Raw genomic sequence first — 21186 nt, forward strand, 5'->3', positions numbered from 1 at the left:
CTCCAAAAATCCTCTGCTTTTATTTTGGAGTTTTTCGTGTTATTTTTTTTTTCTATGCCTGTCTCCTCTCTGCTGGGCTGGCAGCTCTCAGATTCTCTGGTGTCTGGTCTCAGTCTATCTATGGTTGGAGTTTGAATCCGTAGAATGAGTTTCCGAGAAGGGCTACCACTGCAGTTCTCCCTTCTCCTTCCCGGAGCTGGCAGCCCCTCCTCCCACGGGACTGAGCCTGGCAGGGAGGGGCGCGGGTCCCCTGGCCGCAAAAACTTACAGATTTCGCTGATCTCAGCAGTTCGACATTTTCATGAGTGTTGTATGAAGTATGCCCAAAGACAGATTGCTCTGTGGTGTCCAATCCACGCAATTCCTGGCTTTTTACCTACTTTCCTGGAGGAGTAACTAAAACTTACAGCTCACCAGTCTGCCATCTTCTGGAGTACCGGTAGCAGGTATTTTAATGATAGCTTAGATAGATACTGGAACTTAACTAGTCAATTCCAAGTATTAAATATCTGACCATTTTAAAACTTGCATTTAACATATCTCATTTAAGACATCCTTACTCCATAGTAGGTTAAGACTGATGGTTGGGGGCTTAATATAAGAAAAGGTATTTCTTTCCTTATTCCTTCCACTGCTTTCCATATTCCGTGAATATTGCAATCCTAAAAAAGCCTTGTCTTTTACTCCTTCCTGTTTTTAGACTGGGGGTAATTGGGGTGACAGTTGTGGAACAAGTTGCTATATGGTTCATCGTGGGAATACAGGCTCAGCACAACAGAAACCTTCATCAGATGACTGTTTTATTACTTACACCGCACAAAGGGTCCAAAGAGCAGGTGAAGAGATACCAATGTGGCCCGTCCCCCAGGCAGGCCAGCTGCTTTGGTCAGAGTGGGTGGATAGCAACTCCGCATGTCTCACCTATTTTTGGAGAGGAGAGATGCCTGTCCTGCCCAAGGACTGAGTATTTATACACATCCAAAGGGGTAGGGACCCTTCCATTGAGAAACCCAGCCCTGATAAGCCGCTGAACTGCTTATTTTTGGTTTCTGGTTCAGGGTACAGCCAGGCCATTCCATTAGACCTAATGTCTCCCCTGGGATGTGCAACGAAAACATATTGAAATATCTGCACAAAAGAGAAAGGGGTAGAGGGTAGGCAAGGGCTGTGAGGTAGTCACCAGGCACGTCCATGACTTCCCCAGGAACAGTGAGGAAAGAAGTATGTCCTGGATCACTTTGAAGTAAACCATGGGGAAGTCTTAGCTGAAGTTGCTGCTGACTCCTTTTAGAATATGAGTAACTGAATCATCTTAGTCCTAAGTTTTGGAGACTCCTTGTTGATTGGGGAGCAATAGGGAAAGCCCACTCAGCATGCAAATATATTAGTATTTATTAACTTTGTTTTTTCTTCTGTGAAGAATAAAGAATACCTTTATCTTAAGAAACTTACTCATATTACTTGAGTCCTTACAATAACTCAAACCAAATTTTTAGAGAAAGTCTTTATTCCTTTGTTGCAGAGAAAGTGTAAATTATTAATATTAGACTTTCAGGATATCTGTATGGATCATGATAGCTCTTCTGCTCACTATTAAATATACAGTTCACCCACCAATAACCTCCATATTAGAGTGGGAACTAATGCCCAATTCTGCCTAAGCCATCACCTTTCCTTTATCTTTGTGACTGCTCAAGACCAGAAGGTCTTTGAACTTGGAGATGGAACTCTTAAACATGCCTCCTGAATATTCCATCTTTCTTTGCACCAAATCCTACCTATCCACTATTTTAAAAAAATTCTATACTTTCTAAATAAAATAGAAAGAAAAGTTTTAATTATTTAAAAATGTTTCTCCTTAATATCTTTAATGGTAGATAAGTTTTCACTCAAAATTTTCCTCAAAAATAATATTTTCTGGCTTAAGAACACTTAAAGTCAAAGAAAGGATATCCTATGACTAAGTTTATTCATACTCTTGTTTCTGTCCATTCATCATCTTTCCATACTGATTTACTTTATTACGAGTCTTCTCTCCATATCATAGCATTAATTTGTAGGTTAATATTTAAGTTAAAAAAAATTCTGTCCTCTTGAAAATATACTTCCTTGTACATACGTTATAATATACGTTAAAATATACTTCCTTGTACATATGTTATAATAGCTCATTAGTGTTCTTTGAAATTCTTGTAGAATATGTAATTCTATATGTTAAAGCATATCTAAATATATGTATAATTATTGTCAATCTATGCAGAGAACCCAAAAATTCTGATCATGACAATTTAAAGATAATTTAATGACATTAATGTTTAAATAAAGTTTTAAATTTTAGATACTAGTAATAATAAAATGATCAAATAAAATTTCTAATAAAAAACACGCTTTCTAAAGAAAGGAGGGTTTTCACTCTCATTTGTAATCTTGAAAATTGTATTGCGAGATATTTTTCTTCATTTTCAGTAAGTCACCACTTATAAATTATAAGATAAGCTAGAAGTTACTGTTAACATTTGCCAAGAACATTTTAGGACTTTGTGTTCTTATTTTTATAAAATCTAAAAATAACTGCTAAAAATTATTTTAGTCATACAACCTGGAAGATTTTGTTTAAATGAACTTGCAGTGATACTTCCTAAAGTACTCAGTTTTAGAGTCTAGTTCTATAAATATACATTTTAGAATAAAAATGTTAATCAGCAATGCCTATGGTTTTGGTATGGTGGCAAAATTAGTATCAATTTAATTTGGATTTGATGGAGAAAAAATTATAATTCCCTAAACCAATAAACTATCTGACAAAAGTGACTGAAGGGATCCTTTAATGATCTTTAGATATTGAACCATTGTGCACTGTTTATGTTACTCTGGAAGTAAAATTATTGAATGGTTCTTTGGTTACATGAATTTCTATATTGAACATGAACTGTAAATCATTTTAACTAAAAGAATAAAAATTACATGTATTATTAATTATTGCAGAGGCTACACCACTGTAAAAACTAATATAAATATATTGGTTTAAACTCTATCATACAAGAGTCTAAAAGTAGGTGACCTAGGTTATAGAGCATGCCTTCACCTCAATAAACAACTTCCATTTATGGGTGTAAGGTTCTACTGTCATTTTTCTGCCTAAATGGAAGGAGAATCGTCAAGGGAAGGAGAATTCCAATCCCCTAAATGAAAAGACTCAAAATGTCAAAATTCATTATTAAAAATAATTTTTCTTAGAACAGTTGTAGATTTACTGAACAATGGTGCAAAAAGTAGAGTTCCTATACCACAGCCCCCAGACACAGTTTTCCCAATTATTAATATATTGCATTATTTGTTATCTTTGTGAAAATTAGTGAAATATTGTTATAAGTGTATTATTAACTCTAGACCATTGTTTATATTATTGTTCACTCTTTCTGTTGTACAGTTCCATTCTGGTAACATATACACAACCTAATATTAATCGCTTTAGCCATCTTTAAGTAAACAATTTATTGGTTTTATATGCATTCACAATGTTGTGCTTCCATCACCACTGTGCCAGTTTGAACGTATTATGTCCCCCAAAACACCATTACCTTTGATGTAATCTTGTGTGGGCAGACATATCACTGTTGATTAGATTGTAATTCTTTGAGTGTTTCTGTGGGGATGTGCCCCACCCAACTGCGGGTGATGACTCTGATTGGATAATTTCCATGGAGGTGTTACCCCACCCCTTCAGGGTGGGTCTAAATTAAATCACTGGAACCATATAAATGAGCTGACAAACAGAAGGAACTTAGTGCAGCTGAGAGTGACATTTTGAAGAGGAGCTACAGCCAAGAGGGACACTTTGAAGAATGCGCTAGAACTGAGAGAGGTGCTTCAGCTTACAGAGACATTTTGGAGACAGCCTTTGAAAGCAGACTTGTGTTCTGGAGAACAAATTCCTTTGAGGTACAGAAACTTCAAAGTTTGAGGAGTTCCCGTTTATCTATTTTTTCCTTTGTTGCTTGTGCTTTGGGTGTAAGGTCTGGAAGGTGACCTCCTAAAACAAGGTCTTGAAGATGTCTCCCTACATTATCTTCTAGGAGTTTTATGGTACTGACTTTTATATTGAGGTCTTTGATCCACTTTGAGTTAATTTTTGTGTAGGATGTGAAGTAGGGGTCCTCTTTCATTCTTTTGGATATGGGTATCCAACTCTCCCAGCCCCATTTGTTGAAAAGACTGTTATGTCCCAGTTCATTGATTTTGGGGACCTTATCAAAGAACAGCCAGCCATAGATCTGGGGGTCTATGTCTGAATTCTCAATTCGATTCCATTGATCAATATACCTGTCTTTTTCCCAGTACCATGCTGTTTTGACTACTGTGGCTTTATAATAAGATTCAAAGTCAGGGAGTGTAAGTCCTCCCACTTCATTTTTCTTGTATCCTGCTACTTTTTTTCTTGTATCCTGCTACTTTTTTTCTTGTATCCTGCTACTTTGCTAAATTTGTTTATTAGCTCTAGTAGCTGTATCGTCGATTTCTCAGGGTTTGCCAGGAATAAGATCATATCATCTGCAAATAATGACAGTTTTACTTCTTCCTTTCCAATTTGGATGCCTTTTATTTCTTTGTCTTGCCGGATTAACCTGACTAGCACTTCCAGCATAATGTTGCTAACACTGGTGACAGCGGGCATCTTTGTCTTGTTCCTGATCTTAGAGGGAAGGCTTTCAGTCTCTCCCCATTGAGTATATGCTGGCTGTGGGTTTTCATATATGCTCTTCATCATATTGAGGAGGTTTCCTTCAATTCATACCTTTTGAAGTGTTTTTATCAAAAAGGGATGTTGGATTTTGTCGAATGCTTTTTCAGCAGCTATTGAGATGATCATTTGATTTTTCTCTTTTGATTTGCTAATGTGTTGTAATACACTGATTGATTTTCTTATGTTGAGCCATCCTTGCATGCCTGGAATGAACCCTACTTGGTCATGGTGTATGATTTTTATGATCTGCAAGTATTTTGTTGAGAATTTTTGCATCTATATTCATTAGGGAGATTGGTCTGTAGTTTTCCTTTTCTGTGGCATCTTTGCCTGGTTTTGGTATTAGATTGATGTTAGCTTCACAAAATGTGTTATGTAGTATTCCATTTTCTTCAATATTTTGAAAGAGTTTAAGTAAGATTGGTGTCAGTTCTTTTTGGAAAGTTTGGTAGAATTCCCCTCTGAAGCCGTCTGGCCCTGGATATTTATTTGTGGGAAGTTTTTTGATGACCAATTGCATCTCTTTGTTTGTGATTGGTTGGTTTAGGTCTTCTATTTCTTCTCTGATCAGTCTAGGTTGTTCATATGTTTCCAGGAAATTGTCCATTTCCTCTACATTATCCAGTTTGTTGGCATACAGTTGTTCATAGTATTCTCTTATAATTTTTTTAATTTTTAGGGATCCTCAATAATGTCACCTTTCTCATTCATTATTTTGTTTATATGGGTCTTCTCTCATTTTGATTTTGTCAGTCTAGCTAGGGGCTTGTCAATCTTGTTGATCTTCTCAAAGAACCAGCTCTTGGTGTTATTTATTCTCTCTATTGTTTTTGTTTTTTTTGTTGTTGTTGTTCTCGATGTCATTTATTTCTGCTTTAATCCTTGTATTTCTTTTCTTCTACCTGGTTTAGGATTAGTTTGCTGTTCATTTTCTAGCTTCTTCAGAAGCTCCATTAATTCTTTGATTTTAGCTCTTTCTTCCTTTTTGATGTATGTATTTAGTGCTATAAATTTCCCCCTCAGTACTGCTTTTGCTGCATCCCATAGGTTTTGATATGTTGTGTTCTCATTTTCATTCATTTCTATATAGTTAGCAATTTCTCTTGCTATTTCTTCTTTAACCCACTGATCATTTAGGAGTGTGTTGTTTAACCTCCAGATATTTGTGAATTTCTAAGTCTCTGATGGTTTATTGACTTCTAACTGTATTCCATTTTGGTCAGAGAATGTGCTTTGAATAATTTCAATTTTTTTAAATTTATTGAGGCTTGTTTTATGTCCCAGCATATGGTCTATTCTGGAGAAGGTTCCATGAGCACTAGAGAAGAATGTGTATCCTGGTGATTTGGGATGTGATGTTCTATATATGTATGTTAAATCAAATTCATTTTTCAGGTTGTTCAGGTTTTCAATTTCCTTATCTGTTTTCTGTCTGGTTGATCTATCTATAGGACAGAGTGATGTGTTGAAGTCTCCCACAATTATTGTGAAAAAATCAATTGCTTCCTTTAGTTTTGCCAGTGTTTGTCTCATGTATTTTGGGGCACCTTGATTGGGAGCATAAACATTTATGATTTTTATTTCTTCTTGTTGAATTTCCCCTTTTATTAGTATGTAGTGGCCTTCTTTGTGTCTCATAACATCTTGCATTTAAAGTCTATTTTATCTGAGATTAATATTGCTACTCCTTTCTTTTGGCTGTAGCTTGCATGAAATATTTTTTTCCATCCTTTCACTTTCAGTTTCTTTGTGTCCCTGTGTCTAAGATGAGTCTCTTGTATGCAACATATTGATGGTTCATATTTTTTGTTCCATTCTGCCAATCTATATCTTTTAACTGGGGAGTTTAATCCATTTACATTCAACTTTATTACTGTGAAGGCATTTCTTGAATCATCCATCCTCTCCTTTGGTTCATGTTTCTCAGATATATTTTTCTCTCTCTCTGTTATTGTCCTTTAATGAACCAGTGCTGAATCTCTTTAGTACTGAACCTTTCTCCAGCTCTCTCTCTCCTTTCTTTGTTTCTCTGTCGGTAGGGCTCCCTTTATTCTCTCCAGTAGGGCAGGTCTCTTGTTAGCAAAATCTCTCAGCATTTGTTTGTCTGTGAAGAATTTAGCTCTCCCTCAAATTTGAAGGGGAGCTTTGCTGGATAAAGAATTCTTGGTTGGAAATTTTTCTCTCTCAGAATTTTAAATATGTCATGCCACTGCCTTATCACCTTCATGGTGGCCGCTGAGTATTCACAACTTAGTCTTATGCTGTTTCCTTTGTATGTGGTGATTTGCTTTTCTTTTGCTGTTTTCAGAACTTGCTCCTTCTCTTCAGTATTTGAGAGTCTGATCAGAATATGTCTCAGAGTGTGTTTATTTGGATTTATTCTATTTGGAGTTCACTGGGCATTTATGCTTTTTGTATTTATGTTGTGTAGAAGGTTTGGGAAGTTTTCCCCAACAATTTCTTTGAATATTCTTTCTAGACCTTTACCCTTCTCTTCCCCTTCTGGGACACCAATGAGTCTTATATTTGGATGTTTTCTTTTGTCTATGATATCCCTGAGGTCTATTTCAATTTTTTTAATTTTTTCCCCATTCCTTCTTTTGTTCTTTCATTTTCCATTCTGTGGTCCTTGAGGTTGCTGATTCGTTGTTCAGCCTCCTCTAGTCTTGTACTATTAATATCCAGAATCTTTTTAATTAGAGCAACAGTTTTTTTTATTGCCATAAGATTTTTTATGACTCTTGCAATTTCTTATTTATGCTCTTCTAGGGTCTTCTTCATGTCCTTTATATCCTGTGCCATGCTCTCGTTTGTCTTTAGTTCTTTGATTAATTTCTCCAAGTACTGTGTCTCCTCTGATGTTTTGATTTTGATGTTTGGGTTTGGATTATCCATATCATCTGGTTTTTCATATGCTTTAAAATTCTCTGTTGTTTTTGGCCTCTTGGCATTTGCTTAACTTGATGGGGTTCTTTTAGGATATGTAGGCTAATTCAAAGACTAATCTCTAATATGTCAGATTTATAGCTTGGTGGAATACATTTTCTTTAACTAACCAGCAGGTGGCATCCGCAAGCCACCTATTTCCCTCAAGGCAGTTCTCTCCAACTTTGCCTTTGTGGTGTGTGGAGGTCTGATTCTTGTAGGGTCCAGTTGGTGCGACAAGTTTGCATGTGTAGTTGGTGGTGTCCACCCTGAATGTGGGGTGTGAGTCTGAGTGGTTAGGGAGGGAGTGCGGCTTTAATAATCAAACAGGTGTTTCTGGAGACTTAAGGCTATTGCAAGAGTCCAAACCTTCACTTCAGTCTCCCCACAGTTTGTCTCTTCCGCTGACCCACAAGTCCTTGGTATTGGCGTATGGTCCCTGGGACTTCTGAGTGGTTCCCTCTTCCAAGCTGTGCCTTCCTAGGGCCTCTGCTGAGGGAAGGCTGTGCTACATCACAAGTGTGCACCATCCCTCAAGGGAAGTTCTGGGCTGCAGGGCCAAGTAGGGGCGTTCCCAGCCTGCTGAAAGGATGGCTGTATGGGGCTGTATGGGGTGTGCTAATTTCCCCCTTTACAGACAGGTCTGCCTTCCTAGCTCTCGGACAGTTAGCTGCGAATGCGTGACAGGCTATTGTCCACACTTAATATTGTGGTGTGTGCGCACATTGCTGGAAACACTGCCCATCGCACTGGGTTTTCTGGTGTGGCTCTAGGCTGTGGCGCTGGCACCGGGCAGGAGCATTCCAAGCCCGCCGGGAAGATGGCTGTAAGGGGCCTGGTTATTTCCCCCTTTTGGCTAACCTCTGCCTTCCTTGCTGTGAGACAATTAGCAATGGGTGTGCTAAAGGCTATCTTCCATGCCAGATATTGAGGAGTACCCACAGGTTGTGGGACACCATTCCTGCTGCTCTTCACTGTGCGGATCTCACTGCTGTATCTGCAGTAGCTTTTGGGTTTTCAAAAAAAAAAATGAGTAAGACTCCAAACACCAACCCACGGTTTCCCCACACTGCAATGTGGCTTCTCGATATTCAGCAGGCTTACTCACTTCTTTCAGAATGCAGACTCCCGGTTTCACCAAGTGCACGGTCCCTGTGGATTTAGCAGACTTTGTCCAGCTGATGCGTCGCTGGAACTGGTGTTCTGGGTCACTTTCTGGCTTTTATGTAGTATTTTTCACAGAGGTGTCTTTTTGCCCTGTCTGTCCTAACCACCATCTTCCGGAAGTGTCTCATTGTGGTTTTTATTGGCATTCTCTAGGCTAATATTGAGCATCATTTCATGTGCCTATTGGCCATTTGTGTATCTTCTTTAGAGAATGTCTCTTTATTTCATTGCCCATTGTTTATTTTGGTTGTTTTTCTTTATGTTGTTGAGTTGTAGCAGTTTTTTGTGTATTCTGGATATTAAACCCTTATCAGATAAATGGTTGCCAAATATTTTCTCCTATTCTGTAGGTTGTCTTTTTACTTTCTTGATATTGTTCTATGATGCACAAAAGTTTTTAATTTTGATGAGTCCCATTTATCTATTTTTTTGTTTTGTTGCTCGTGCTTTTGGTGTAAAGTCTAAGAAACAATTGTTAATTCATGGCACTGACAATTCATTTTTATTCACACCCCTATTGGCAGCATTTAAAAAAAAATTTTAAGCAGTTTTATTGAGATATATTCTTGCATTATGCAGTTCATCCAACGTGTGCAATAGGTGGTTCACATTATCATCACATTGTTGTGCATTCATCACCACAATTTTAGAACATTTTCATTGCCCAAAAAAAAAAAATCCTATACCTTTTGTCCCTCACTATTATTGACCCTTAGCAGTGTTTTGCTACATTTGATACTATTGATTAAAGAATAATAAAACATTATTGTTAATTGTAGTCCTTAGTTTGCCATAGCTGCATTTTTTCCCATTACCACTCTTATTAACTCTTTGTAATAGTGACATACATTTGTTCTAGTTCATGGAATGAAATTTTTCTATTTATTCTATTAATCACAGTCATTGTCCACCTCAGGGTTCACTGTGTTATACAGTCCCATGTTTTACCCTGTTGCTTTCCTTCTAGTGGCATCCACTACTCTAAACTTCCCCTTTTAACCACAATCACACATATAATTCAATGCTGTTAATTACACTCACCATAATGTGCTAGTATCACCTCTCTCCATTTCCAAACATTTAAATTCAACCTATTTAAAAATTCTGCGCTCACTAAGCATCCACTCCCCATTCTCTACCCTCATTCTATTACCTGGTTACCTATATTCTAAATTTTAACTCAATGAGTTTACTTATTATAATTAAGTCATATTAGTGAAATCACACCATATTTGTCCTTTCACTCAACATAATGTCCTCAAGGCTCGTCTATGTTGTTGCATGCTTCAGAACTTCATTCGTTCTTACTGCTGAATAATATTCCATCATATGTATACACCAAGTATTTTTTTATCCATTCATCAGTTGATGGATACCTGAGTTGTTTCCATCTTTTGGGACTATGAACACTGTTGTACAAATATCTGTTCATATCCCTGCTTTCAGTTCTTCTGAGTATAAACTTAGTAGTGGAATTGCTGGGTCATATGTTATACCTGCCTTCCCGAGGAACTGCCAAACTGTTTTTCACAATGACTGTATCCTTTTAATTCTTAGCAACAGTGAATGTGTGTTCCTATTTCTCCATACCCTCTCCAGCACTTGTAGTTTTCTATTTCTTTAATAGTGGCCATTCTTGTAGGTGTGAAATCATATCTGTTTGTGGTTTTGATTTGCATTTCTCTGCTAGTGCTGTTGAGCATCTTTTCGTGTGCTCTTTGGCCATTTGTATTTCCTCTTTGGAAAGATGTCTATTCAAGTCTTTTGCCCATTTTTATTGGTTTTTTTGTCTTTTTATTGTTGACTTGTAGAATTTCTTTATATATTCTGTATATTAAGCTGTTATCAGATATGTGGTTTTCAAATATTTTCTGTCATTGAGTCAGCTGTCTTTTCACCTTTTTGACAAAGTCCTTTGATGAACAAAAGTATTCAGTGTTGAGGAGATCCCGTTTGTCTATTTCTTTTTCTTACTTGTTCTTTAGATGTCAAATCTAAGAAACCTCTGCCTACCACAAGATTTTGAATGCTTTGCTACATTTTCTTCTGGAAGTTTCATGGTCCTGTCTCTTATGTTTAGGGCTTTAATCCATTTTGAGTTAATTTTTGTATAAGCTGTGAGATGGATGTCCTCTTTCATTCTTTTGGATATGGCTATCCAATTCTCCCAGCACCATTTGTTGAAAAGACTGTTCTGTCCCAGTTGAGTAGACTTGGCAGCCTTGCCCAAAGTCAGTTGGCCATAGATATGAGGGTCTATTTCTGAACTCTCAATTTGATTCTGTTGGTCAAATCTGTCCTCATGCTAGTACCATCCTGTTTTGACTGCTATAGCTTTATAATATGCTTTTAAGTCAGGTAGTATGAGTCCTCCAACTTTGTTCTTCTTTTTCAAGATATTTTGGCTATTCAAGGCCCCTTGCCCTTTCAAATAAATTTGATGATTGGCTAACCCATTTATTCAAAGTAGGCCATTGGAATTTTTGATTGGAATTGCATTGAATCTCTAAGTCATTTTGTGTAGAATTGACATCTTAACTATATTTAATCATCCAATCCATGAACACAGAATGTGTCCTTTCAATTATATAGGTCTTCTTTGATTTCTTTTAGCAAAGTTTTGTAGTTTTCTGAGTATAGGTACTCTACATCCTTGGTTAAATTTATTCCTAGATATTTGTGGATTGGCAGCATTTTAACATAGTGACAGCTGGTTGTAAATGAAGGTGGAAATACAGTCTTTGCTATTGGTTGGGACAACTGGCTGATCCCCACATTTGTCAACAAAACCTGAATTGTAGCCTGATAGCTCTCTTTTTGACATTTCATATTAAAGGCAAAACATATATCGTTCCAGCAGTTAAAGTGCAGACTTTATATTTTAATTTTTAAGATCATGTATATAGCTTAATACAATTTGTAGAACATTTTCTCATGTATTCCTATATGCTAACTTCTCTAATTTTCTTTGTCTGACATTGTACTATACAAATTAATGTAGAATGTAACTTGGCATTAAAGATGGAATATGTGGGTACAATGAGATTACATAACAATAGAATAATATCATGTTACTATGTTCTATAACTTTTCAATATTAATATAAGTAGGTGATTTTCTTTCTAGTTACAGTTCACAACGGTAACATAAGATCAGTTCTTGGAAATTCTTCTGACTTTATCTTACATTGTTATTCATTACTTAAATATCACTTGAAATTCCATTTCCTGGCTTAAAACTCTTTGTCCTAATCCAGGATTGCCCAATAGAATTTGCTGTGATGATGAAAATACTCTATGACCATGCTGTCCAGTATAGCAGCTAGTAGCCACATGTAGTTTTTGAGCCCTTAAAATGTGGCTAGTGTGACTGAGGAACTGAATTTTAAATCTTATTTAATTTTGATGAAATTAATTTTAACAGCTGCAAGTGGTTAGTAGTCCCCAGATTGCACAGCACAATTCTAGTAATTCCCTGTTCCATTTCCAACTTGTTTCAGCAACAACTTCTTACTGCATTGTGTTATTTCTTAAATATCTTCAAATAATTTATCTACTCTACATTTATATATTTGGTGTTTTATTCCTTGGGTGAGAATTTCTGTATTTGTAGTGTAACTTTAGCTTAAACCCTCTAATAATCATAATAATTGTAATATATATTGTCTAATATTTATTGAGTACTTACTATGTGTCAGGCACTGTTCTGAGCATTTTATGCATAATAAATTATTTCATTATTGCAAGAAACATTATAATAACCCCATTTTATAGATGTGTATACTGACACAAGTAGAGGTTAATTAATTTTTGCTGGAGATCAAATAGCTAGTCAGTGGCTGAGCCAGAGAGTAAATCCCAAGCTATCTGGCTTCAGAATCCCAGGCTCTGCTCTCACTCCATTCTTTATTGTTTCATCATTCTGAAGAGTAGGTTTTTCTTTAGTAGTTCTCTATCCAAACTCATCATAGGTGAGGCCTTTCTAAGAGCTTTTTTTGTCTATGCATTCTGTGTGAAACTGACCAGTAACCATTCTAATATATTGCCTCTATCAAAAAGGAAGAGAAAAGAACAGACATTTTTTCTTTCTTTTCTGGCCTATCACAATTCTCTGAGCAGAAATTTATGGTTGCAGAAAGATGGTCCAAAATGTTCCCCAGCTTATTTTTACTGATTTGGCACTGAGATCTTATTTATCAGGATGATAAATAAATTACTAGGCAAGTGGCATTAAGCCAGTGCTATATGTTTGCTTATATTACTACAAAAAGTTATTCCATTTTTTTCTCCCAGGACACTAACAGAAAGAGTTTTAAAGTAGTCAAGACTGATTGTTTTCAAAGGGTTGTGATGTTCAGATTTAACTCAGGTCAATAATTTACAAATTAAAATTACTTAGAAGCATACTGTCCATAATTAAGTAATCTTACCTGCTAATATTACAGATTAAGGATACTTTTAGGTGACATGAAGTCTGTCATTTTATGTATGCCCCCAAGCCTTTTCCATATTGCTTATAAGATTTCTCATCCTCTAGAGAAATATGATCTCTAAGAAATAAATGTCTCTGTCAGGTCACAAGTAATATGAGCACATGATGAAAAAAATGGAATTTTTGAGTCTCATAAGGGATATTGCAGTATTGTAAAATTGATTTTATTCCTTGTTATTTAAGTTCTCATGGTCATTTTAGGATTTACCTTCTGGATATAATGGGAAAGTTATGATACCTTTTTAGAGAAGTGGGGGACAGAGGCCTTTGGAGACCAGGAGAATATTTTTCATATGAAATTCTTTGTCATAAAATGCTAATGTTGGTGTTCTTGTCTTTATGTCTATGCATTCTTTAGCTATGAGGATAACAGACCCTTCATCAAGTAAGAATGACCTGGATGGCTGATAAATTCCATTTATCAGTGTGGTCCCATGAACCAGCTGTCAGATCAGTACTAAAAAATCATTAGAGCTTCTGTCATTCACACTGAGGCAGAAGAGCAAACTGTGCAGGAAGCAAATCAGGCATACAACTTATATGCAGAATAAATATGCTGCTACAAGTATATTGCCAAAAAAAATCTGCTTCACCACTTTTAAGTGAATTTTACTTGAATTTAGTGCCACAGTGATAGCAATTTCATGTGGTACAGACTTGTTTCGCTTTATTAAGCATTCTCCTTTCATTGTGATGTGTTCCTCTGTGCTGCATATGTCTGCATTTCTGTGGTTTGTTTGGGTATCATTCATCTAAAGTTGTTGTGGTTTAGTGGTATATCTTCAAAATGCTCTTATAAGTATGAAACTACCCATTTGCAAATGATATTAATTAATTGCTAAATTAAATATCCAAAAAGGAAAAAAAAATACCTCCTTCAAAAAATTCAGTCTTAGATATGCAAAAGTATCCCTTTCAAATTTGATTAAGGCTCTCATTGTGTATATTTTTTAGTTTGTGAAACAAAGCTGCAAGTCTGTACTAATCTAATAAAATAAACTTAAATGTTAATATTTGGACTTTTTTTCTACGTACATCTTTAAATTACATGTCCTGCAACAATATACTAAGATTGACAAGCTAAGAGTGACCTTGCTGTAGACTTTCAGTTTGTTCTTCTGGTGAAGAATCCTTTGTTTTCATTTTCTCCAATGCCATTTCACTTACTTCATGCGTTTGCTTAATTTTTTTCTTTAGATATTGGGGCTCATTACAGTTTTATAGTGTTCAGCCCCTTGGGCCCATCATGCATTTTCCAGTGAATAATAACTGACTTGAAAATTTTATCTTATCATTTTATCTCTATATCTAAATAGCAAGTTCCCTTGACTTAATCCAATTCTTTCCACTTTCCCTTTTTTCGATGTCTGTAAGAAGCTAATTGCTTTACCTTGAAAGTTTTCATTTTTGTGAATCCAGTTACAGAATAAAATATTAACATCTAGGTTGTTTTCTAATTCATATAAGCAAACATGCCACAGCAATAGCAAACCTCCTTTAGGGATTCATACTTTAAAATGTTAATGTTTTGCATTTAAATCCCAAATATAGTGGTTGATGGATATGGGAGAAAAATAGAAAATATTTGATATTAATTTTAACATGTCTTTACTAATTGACTGCTTGGGACCATGTCTTTCTTAAGATGTATTTCTCTCTGGAAATCATATTTAACTCAGCTTCAGTTAATGGTTAACACGATTTTTCCTCCTTTATTTTGCAAAGTTTTAATTACTATAAATATTTCCTCCTTAGACAATGTAAGTAGAGGATAATAGTCTGCTGAAAAGAAATACTAATTTGCCTTCCTCAGGGAAGGTGTGCTAGGAAAGAAAAGGATGGATATATGAGTATATAAAGATCTAGAATCATTTGGTCGTATTCTCCCATATACTTCGAGAGGATTTGAGAAGATTCCATTTTCAGTAATTGGATTTCCATATATTGGAATAATCCATTCTGTGTTGATAGTATATGCATGACACATAACCAAAAATGTATGGGTTTTTGTCACTTGTCTACTATTATCGTGAATGGCAGCTTGGAGCAAACTAAGAGAATGGACTGAGAGTGATAATTTGTCTTCCATTCTAGACTACACAGTTCATACCACTCCATTCCCATTCTTAGCTTCATTTTCTCCCTTGAGTTTTACAGACACTTCAAAGAGGTGAAGGTGCCCTGAACCTGTAATTCTCTTTTCAACAGAGCTGCCAAGGCCTGATTCCAAAAATCTAGTCTATGGTAACCTATAAGACAAAAATCCAAAGGATGAAAGAAAGTAGATGGTGATCTAGAGTGGAATTATTTTCTCCCAATCTCTTTACCTCACATTTTTTTCATATAACTATAGAAGCATACAAATAGACTTTTTAAAATTGATACATGGGCACCAAATACTGATTCTTTCTGATATGAGTTATGCTTCTGTCAGTAAACATTAAAATATTTTATGGAAAATTTTGGAAAAATGGGATAAAAGTATATCAAATTAACAATAAATGGAGTGTCCAATTGAACAAATGTTATCATACCAGTGAGACCAGTGGAGACTAACAGCTTTATAGACCTTTTTCCCTTGCCATTCACCATAATTACACCCCCATTTCATTTGCATATGTGCTGCAAATACATGAATAATTTATAGTACAGATTTGCTTTGCTTAAATGAATTTCTGTGTTCATAAACATTTTCATTCATGTATACCTCCTTGAGCTTGAAAACTTGTAGTCCCCATTAAAATCTTAAAGTACTTAAGCCACCTGTCTTACATTTTCTGTCCAAAACCTTATGAAACATTTTTTTCAGTGTCAGTATTGTTGATATGATATGGTTGTGTTGATTAATGACTGATTATTTGATAACCCTTATTTTCTCTTTTCTCTACAGATCATGGGTCATAGGTGCAATAGCTCTTCTCTGCCTCCTAGGATTGACCTGGGCCTTTGGACTTATGTATATTAATGAAAGCACAGTCATCATGGCATACCTGTTCACCATTTTCAATTCTCTACAGGGAATGTTTATATTCATTTTCCATTGTGTCCTACAGAAGAAGGTAAGCTAGAATTTTCTATTCAAGAATTAATGACATAATTCTTATGATAGCAAAGCAACTGTAGCATATTCTAATATATCATTCTTTTTTAAAAAAATATATCATTCTTGATATGGTTTTCTCTAAGAAATAAGCATACTGCTTATTGATTGTTTCTCATAGTAGCAAAGAAAAACCAGGCACAAAATACCAACATAATCATTGGTGAGAGATGTAACAGGAAAAAACAAAAGTAAAACATTGTGAAGCAAAACATTGTGTGATTTGGACAATGCACAAAAGTTATTTTTTTGTCGATTTGAGCTTATAAAGTCTTTAAAAAGTCTTCATGTTATGGAGACATGGATATGTATATATACATATATAGATGTGCATATTCATATGCATATATCTATCTATGTATTTCCAGGCATAGGAAATAAATATTTTTTCTGTTTCTGTGAAAATTAGTTTGTCTCCACTATAAAATATAACTGTCTACACACCTTATTGTAAAATAATTCAAATTTATATTTTTCAAATAAATGGTGGAGTATTTAGTAACGCTCTCTATTCTTTTCTTTACGCATCTTTCATAGAATCTATGAGTTGGATGAGTAAAATGCAATATTTAAAATTTTCATAGAGGTCTATTTTTGTGATTTTTCACATCCACAAGGACATAAAATATTCATTTTAAATTTAAGTTTAGCAGCTAAACACTTTTATTGCCATTAAAAAATATCCCAAGATTGATTTCCAGTTATATACTTTTCAATCCTATTAAAGATATGTTCTCTTTTACCATGATCACATAGACCCCAGTGCGAGACTGCCTGAGTTCAAATCCCTGTTCTTCCAGTTAAAAGCTTAGAAAAGTTAATTAACCCCTTTTGCTCCAGTTTCCTCATGTATAATATGGGAGTAATAAAATTAGTTGATACCTACCTCCAGGTTGTTTTGAGGATTATTTGCATTAATAACTTTTGCATTCCGAGTACACTGTCTGGTACATAATAAGGATTAATAAGTGTTAGCTGTCAATTTCATATTTCACTGGCCACCATGTGAAACTGGCTTTTATTCATGATGGTATTTTGTTATAGCTATATGATTTTATTCTCTTAAGTTTATGAATTTTATGCTAGTTGCTTTATTGGCCCAAGGCTCGTTTAGCCCCTCTTCTCTTCCCTTGTGCATTTCCTTCCCAAAACATGTACTTGAGGTATTCTAGTGGCTGAATTCCTTTTCCAGAATTTCAGTATCCCACCACGTGGGTGTATGACATCTACTGTAAAGCATTCTTGTTACCAACTCAAGTAGATTGTGGCACTAGAATAAGGGACATTGTATGATAATAGTTTGGACATTGTTATGTTCTCTGAAGTGAATGGCTCTATGTAGTAAGCATAGAATAAATAATTTCTATTTTAAGACTGAGCATGCCCTATGAGGGAAGTAATAAACATGAGGTTCCAATTGAAGGATTAGTTGCATGTTGAAAGTGAGGACATAATTGGTTAGGTAGGTATAATCAAGTCAAATCATACAAACAGATATGAAACTGAGGTTTTATTTTGTTGTAATAAAGTGCTGCTTTTAAGAGGATTTGTCAGGCAATCCAAAGCACAATAGATGGCAATAGAGCTGTAGTTTTTATAACTGATTTTGAGATGTTGAAAGAGGTGGCTTTGAAAATGAAAAGTGACAAATGTGAAAAAATTTTCTGCAAGAGAAACAAGACATAATTTTTCTCTGGAAAACAAAGAAGATAAAGAGTAAAGAAATATTTCTCTAGGATTTCTGATTTGAGATAGTGGTGGGATCTAGAACAAAAGCTAAGAAGGCTATCTATTTGTCAAAATGAGTCAAAGTTTATTCTGCTTCAGTTTTGGATGGTAATTAGGGATCTAAAATGTGTTTATGTTTTCACAAATACAAACTGAAGTAATAGTTATGAGTCAGGCCTGAAAATATAGGATACGGACTAGAAAGAGGTTATATTAGAATGGATGGATTCTATATTAACAACTTAGAATTACCTTAGAAAAGAGGTTATGTTAGAATAGATGGATCCTCCCAAATACTTAATGTATACCTTATCTATCTGCTAAAGAGAAAAACCCCCAAAATCCAGTGGCTTAATCCCATAAATGTTTATTTTTTACTCATGGCCCAATTAATTGGGCTGCCCTGCAAAGGGACCCAAGCCGATGGAGGCTCAACCAACTTCAGCATGTGGTTTCCATAGTCACCTTTGGTGCTGACATCCAGAAGGCAGCCTGGAAAAGGGAGAGAAGATCTTATATGAAAAGTCTGGAAGTACTCACATCTTTTACTCACATTCCATCAGATAGGACTCAATGGTACCACCTAACTACAAGGGGGACTGGGAAACATAGTCTAGCATTTTTACCCAGTAAAAGGAGGACTTGCATGTGACAAATAGCTAGCAGTGTGCTACACTTGATGAGTTTAAAGAGCAAAAGTAAATATGAGTAAGAATAGAGATAGAAGGCAGGAGTGTCAGGGGAAAAGAATGAGAATCAAGACCATACTGAATTAAAGATAGGAGAAAATGTCAAGAATTAGACAGTGGTCAGCATTTTAAAACACTTCAGAGAAGTCAGACAATAAGCACTTGGGAAAGAGATCTAGATTTAGATAAAAGAAAGCCGTAACTGATTTCAAGAGAAATATGTGTAGAAAGGAGGGAGCAAAATCAGGAGATTAAGGAAAACATGGCAATTGTCCATGAAAATAAGGGACTGTCAGGCCATCATACTCAATCTTAACAGCTTGAACTATAGCAGATCTATAGGAGATCCGTAATAGATCAGATTTACCTGTCATCTTTGTTTCATACTTCAGCTGGATATTAGGACTAGCATAATTTTTAAATTTTTAAGTAAATGGATAAATTTTCTACAAAGTAGAAATTCTTTTTGCACCTAATACATTAATTATTTTGGTTGTATTTTAAATAGCCAATATCTCTTATAGTTTTCCAAAATATCATTTTAATTTTCTTGTCTTACAGTACATATCCCTAGAATTACTAGAATTTGTATTTGATATTCAGGTAAATATTTTCAACCTCATGATCCAATAACAGGGCTAGAGTTTTTAGTATCTTTAACATATTAAACTTAAGTTAAAATTCAAAATATATTTATTTATCATCAAGCTCAGTTTTGCAATTCATTAGAATAGAGTTCAGAAAACTATGGCTCATGGGCCAAATTCAGCCATCTGCCTTGTATTTTTAGAGCCTGCAAGCCAAGAATGGTTATTATATTTTTAAATGGCTACATTTAAAATTTAAAGTAAGTGCCTACATAATATTGGTTTGTCTCTTGTCCCACAAAGCCTAAAATATTTATCAGGCCCTTTATGAAAAAATTTGCCATTCTCTGGTTTGTAATAACAAATAATAAAACATTATTCTTTCGTTCTGTGTTTTGAATTTTTAAATTTTGGTGTTATTTTTATTGGGTGTCAGAAACATCAGAGAATATGGAAAACTGGAATGATTGGTTTTTTGGGGGGAGACAAATAGAAGTACTTTCCTTTGAAACTTCAGAAATAGTTTTAGAAGGTTTTTTTGTTTTTAGGCAGTCTGTTTGAATTTCAATAATATGCCCTTGCTAACGTAGTTCATATTATTTGATTAGAGAAATATGAAGTAGTCCATATTCTAGATTTTTATCTTTTCATTGTTATTTACATTTCGATTCAATTCATCACACAACTCAAACTCTATGAGTTGTTAGTACTTTTTGGAGTGTATACAATGCATGATTATGTCACCAGTTTTTCGACTGGTAACATTAAAATGGTCACTTTTGCTTTTGTCATGTATCCGATTATTTGATTTGCTCTCAGAGGGTTTTATGATTCTTTTATCTGTGATCTGAGACTATGTAAGAAGTGTCACATTGGTAAGAAATGTTCTCTTTCCTGTCTTCTATATTCTAGAAAAGCACTACAGTGAAAATAAATGTATCATTTTCCAATTAGAATGGAATATCCTGTGAAACAGTGGGTTAGAATATGCAAATGCTCGATCCATCAAATAGCTTTTATTGTAATCTAAAGAGAAAGTATTTCATGGAAATAGTCCATGTTATTTTGCTTTCTTCTTTGAAAATCACAATGTTACCATTCAAATCAAATCACAGCAAAATAAAGTCAATATAATGATTCAGTAAGTAATGTAGCTAATGTAGGACTTGGCACCACCAGAGAGCTTGGTTTGCTGGCTGTTTATATAATCAGTTCAGGACATTTAGGCTTGGAAATGCAAATAGTCAATGATGAATTCCTGTAGCTTATACAAAATTGCTGCTTCTCCTTTTCCCTTACCTCTTTCTTTTTCTCCCCCCTTCCCCCTTAAATATTTGTTTAGGTTTCAATCACTTCATTAAAAACATTTTCTTCTAGAAAGATAAAAATCACTTGCTAAGGACATTAGTGGAAACAAGGTGGGAGGTGGGGGGAAGGTTATGATCGCAGTTTAGGATCTTGGAGATACTTCATAAATTCAGTACAAACAACCAAACTGAAATTGATAGTGCTTATCTTTTAGTAGAGAGTGTTTTAAGCCTTCTCAATCAATGTATAATTGAAGCTTTGCCTTTATTCTTTACATATACAGAGAAGATAATCTAATAGATTACCTTAATAAAAATATCAATAATGCATTAATGCCTGGTGTTGGTAATATATTGATAGAAATGTGGCATCTTAGTAAGAGCTTTATGGTCACAAAGCACCTATGAAATTTGGAGATTTTCACCAAAGGGACATCGCTGAAGCTTT

At 35.1% G+C, this 21186-nt stretch overlaps 1 protein-coding gene across 7 annotated transcripts in view; it reads left to right on the forward strand.

The window, feature by feature from the left end:
* The window catches only part of ADGRL3 (adhesion G protein-coupled receptor L3), a 912567-nt gene that overhangs the window by 843064 nt on the left and 48317 nt on the right, over positions 1–21186 (forward strand). For 6 of the 7 annotated variants that reach the window (XM_037829881.1, XM_037829884.1, XM_037829883.1 and 3 more), the window contains one exon: positions 16218–16386. In XM_037829881.1, the coding sequence (XP_037685809.1) occupies positions 16218–16386 (169 nt within the window). Of the gene's footprint in view, positions 1–13685; positions 13713–16217; positions 16387–21186 lie in introns of all 7 variants that reach the window. The other variant, XM_037829887.1, reaches the window with a different exon arrangement.

Source organism: Choloepus didactylus, chromosome 3 (genome assembly GCF_015220235.1).
Source record: "Choloepus didactylus isolate mChoDid1 chromosome 3, mChoDid1.pri, whole genome shotgun sequence".
Taxonomy (NCBI): Eukaryota; Metazoa; Chordata; class Mammalia; order Pilosa; family Megalonychidae; genus Choloepus; species Choloepus didactylus.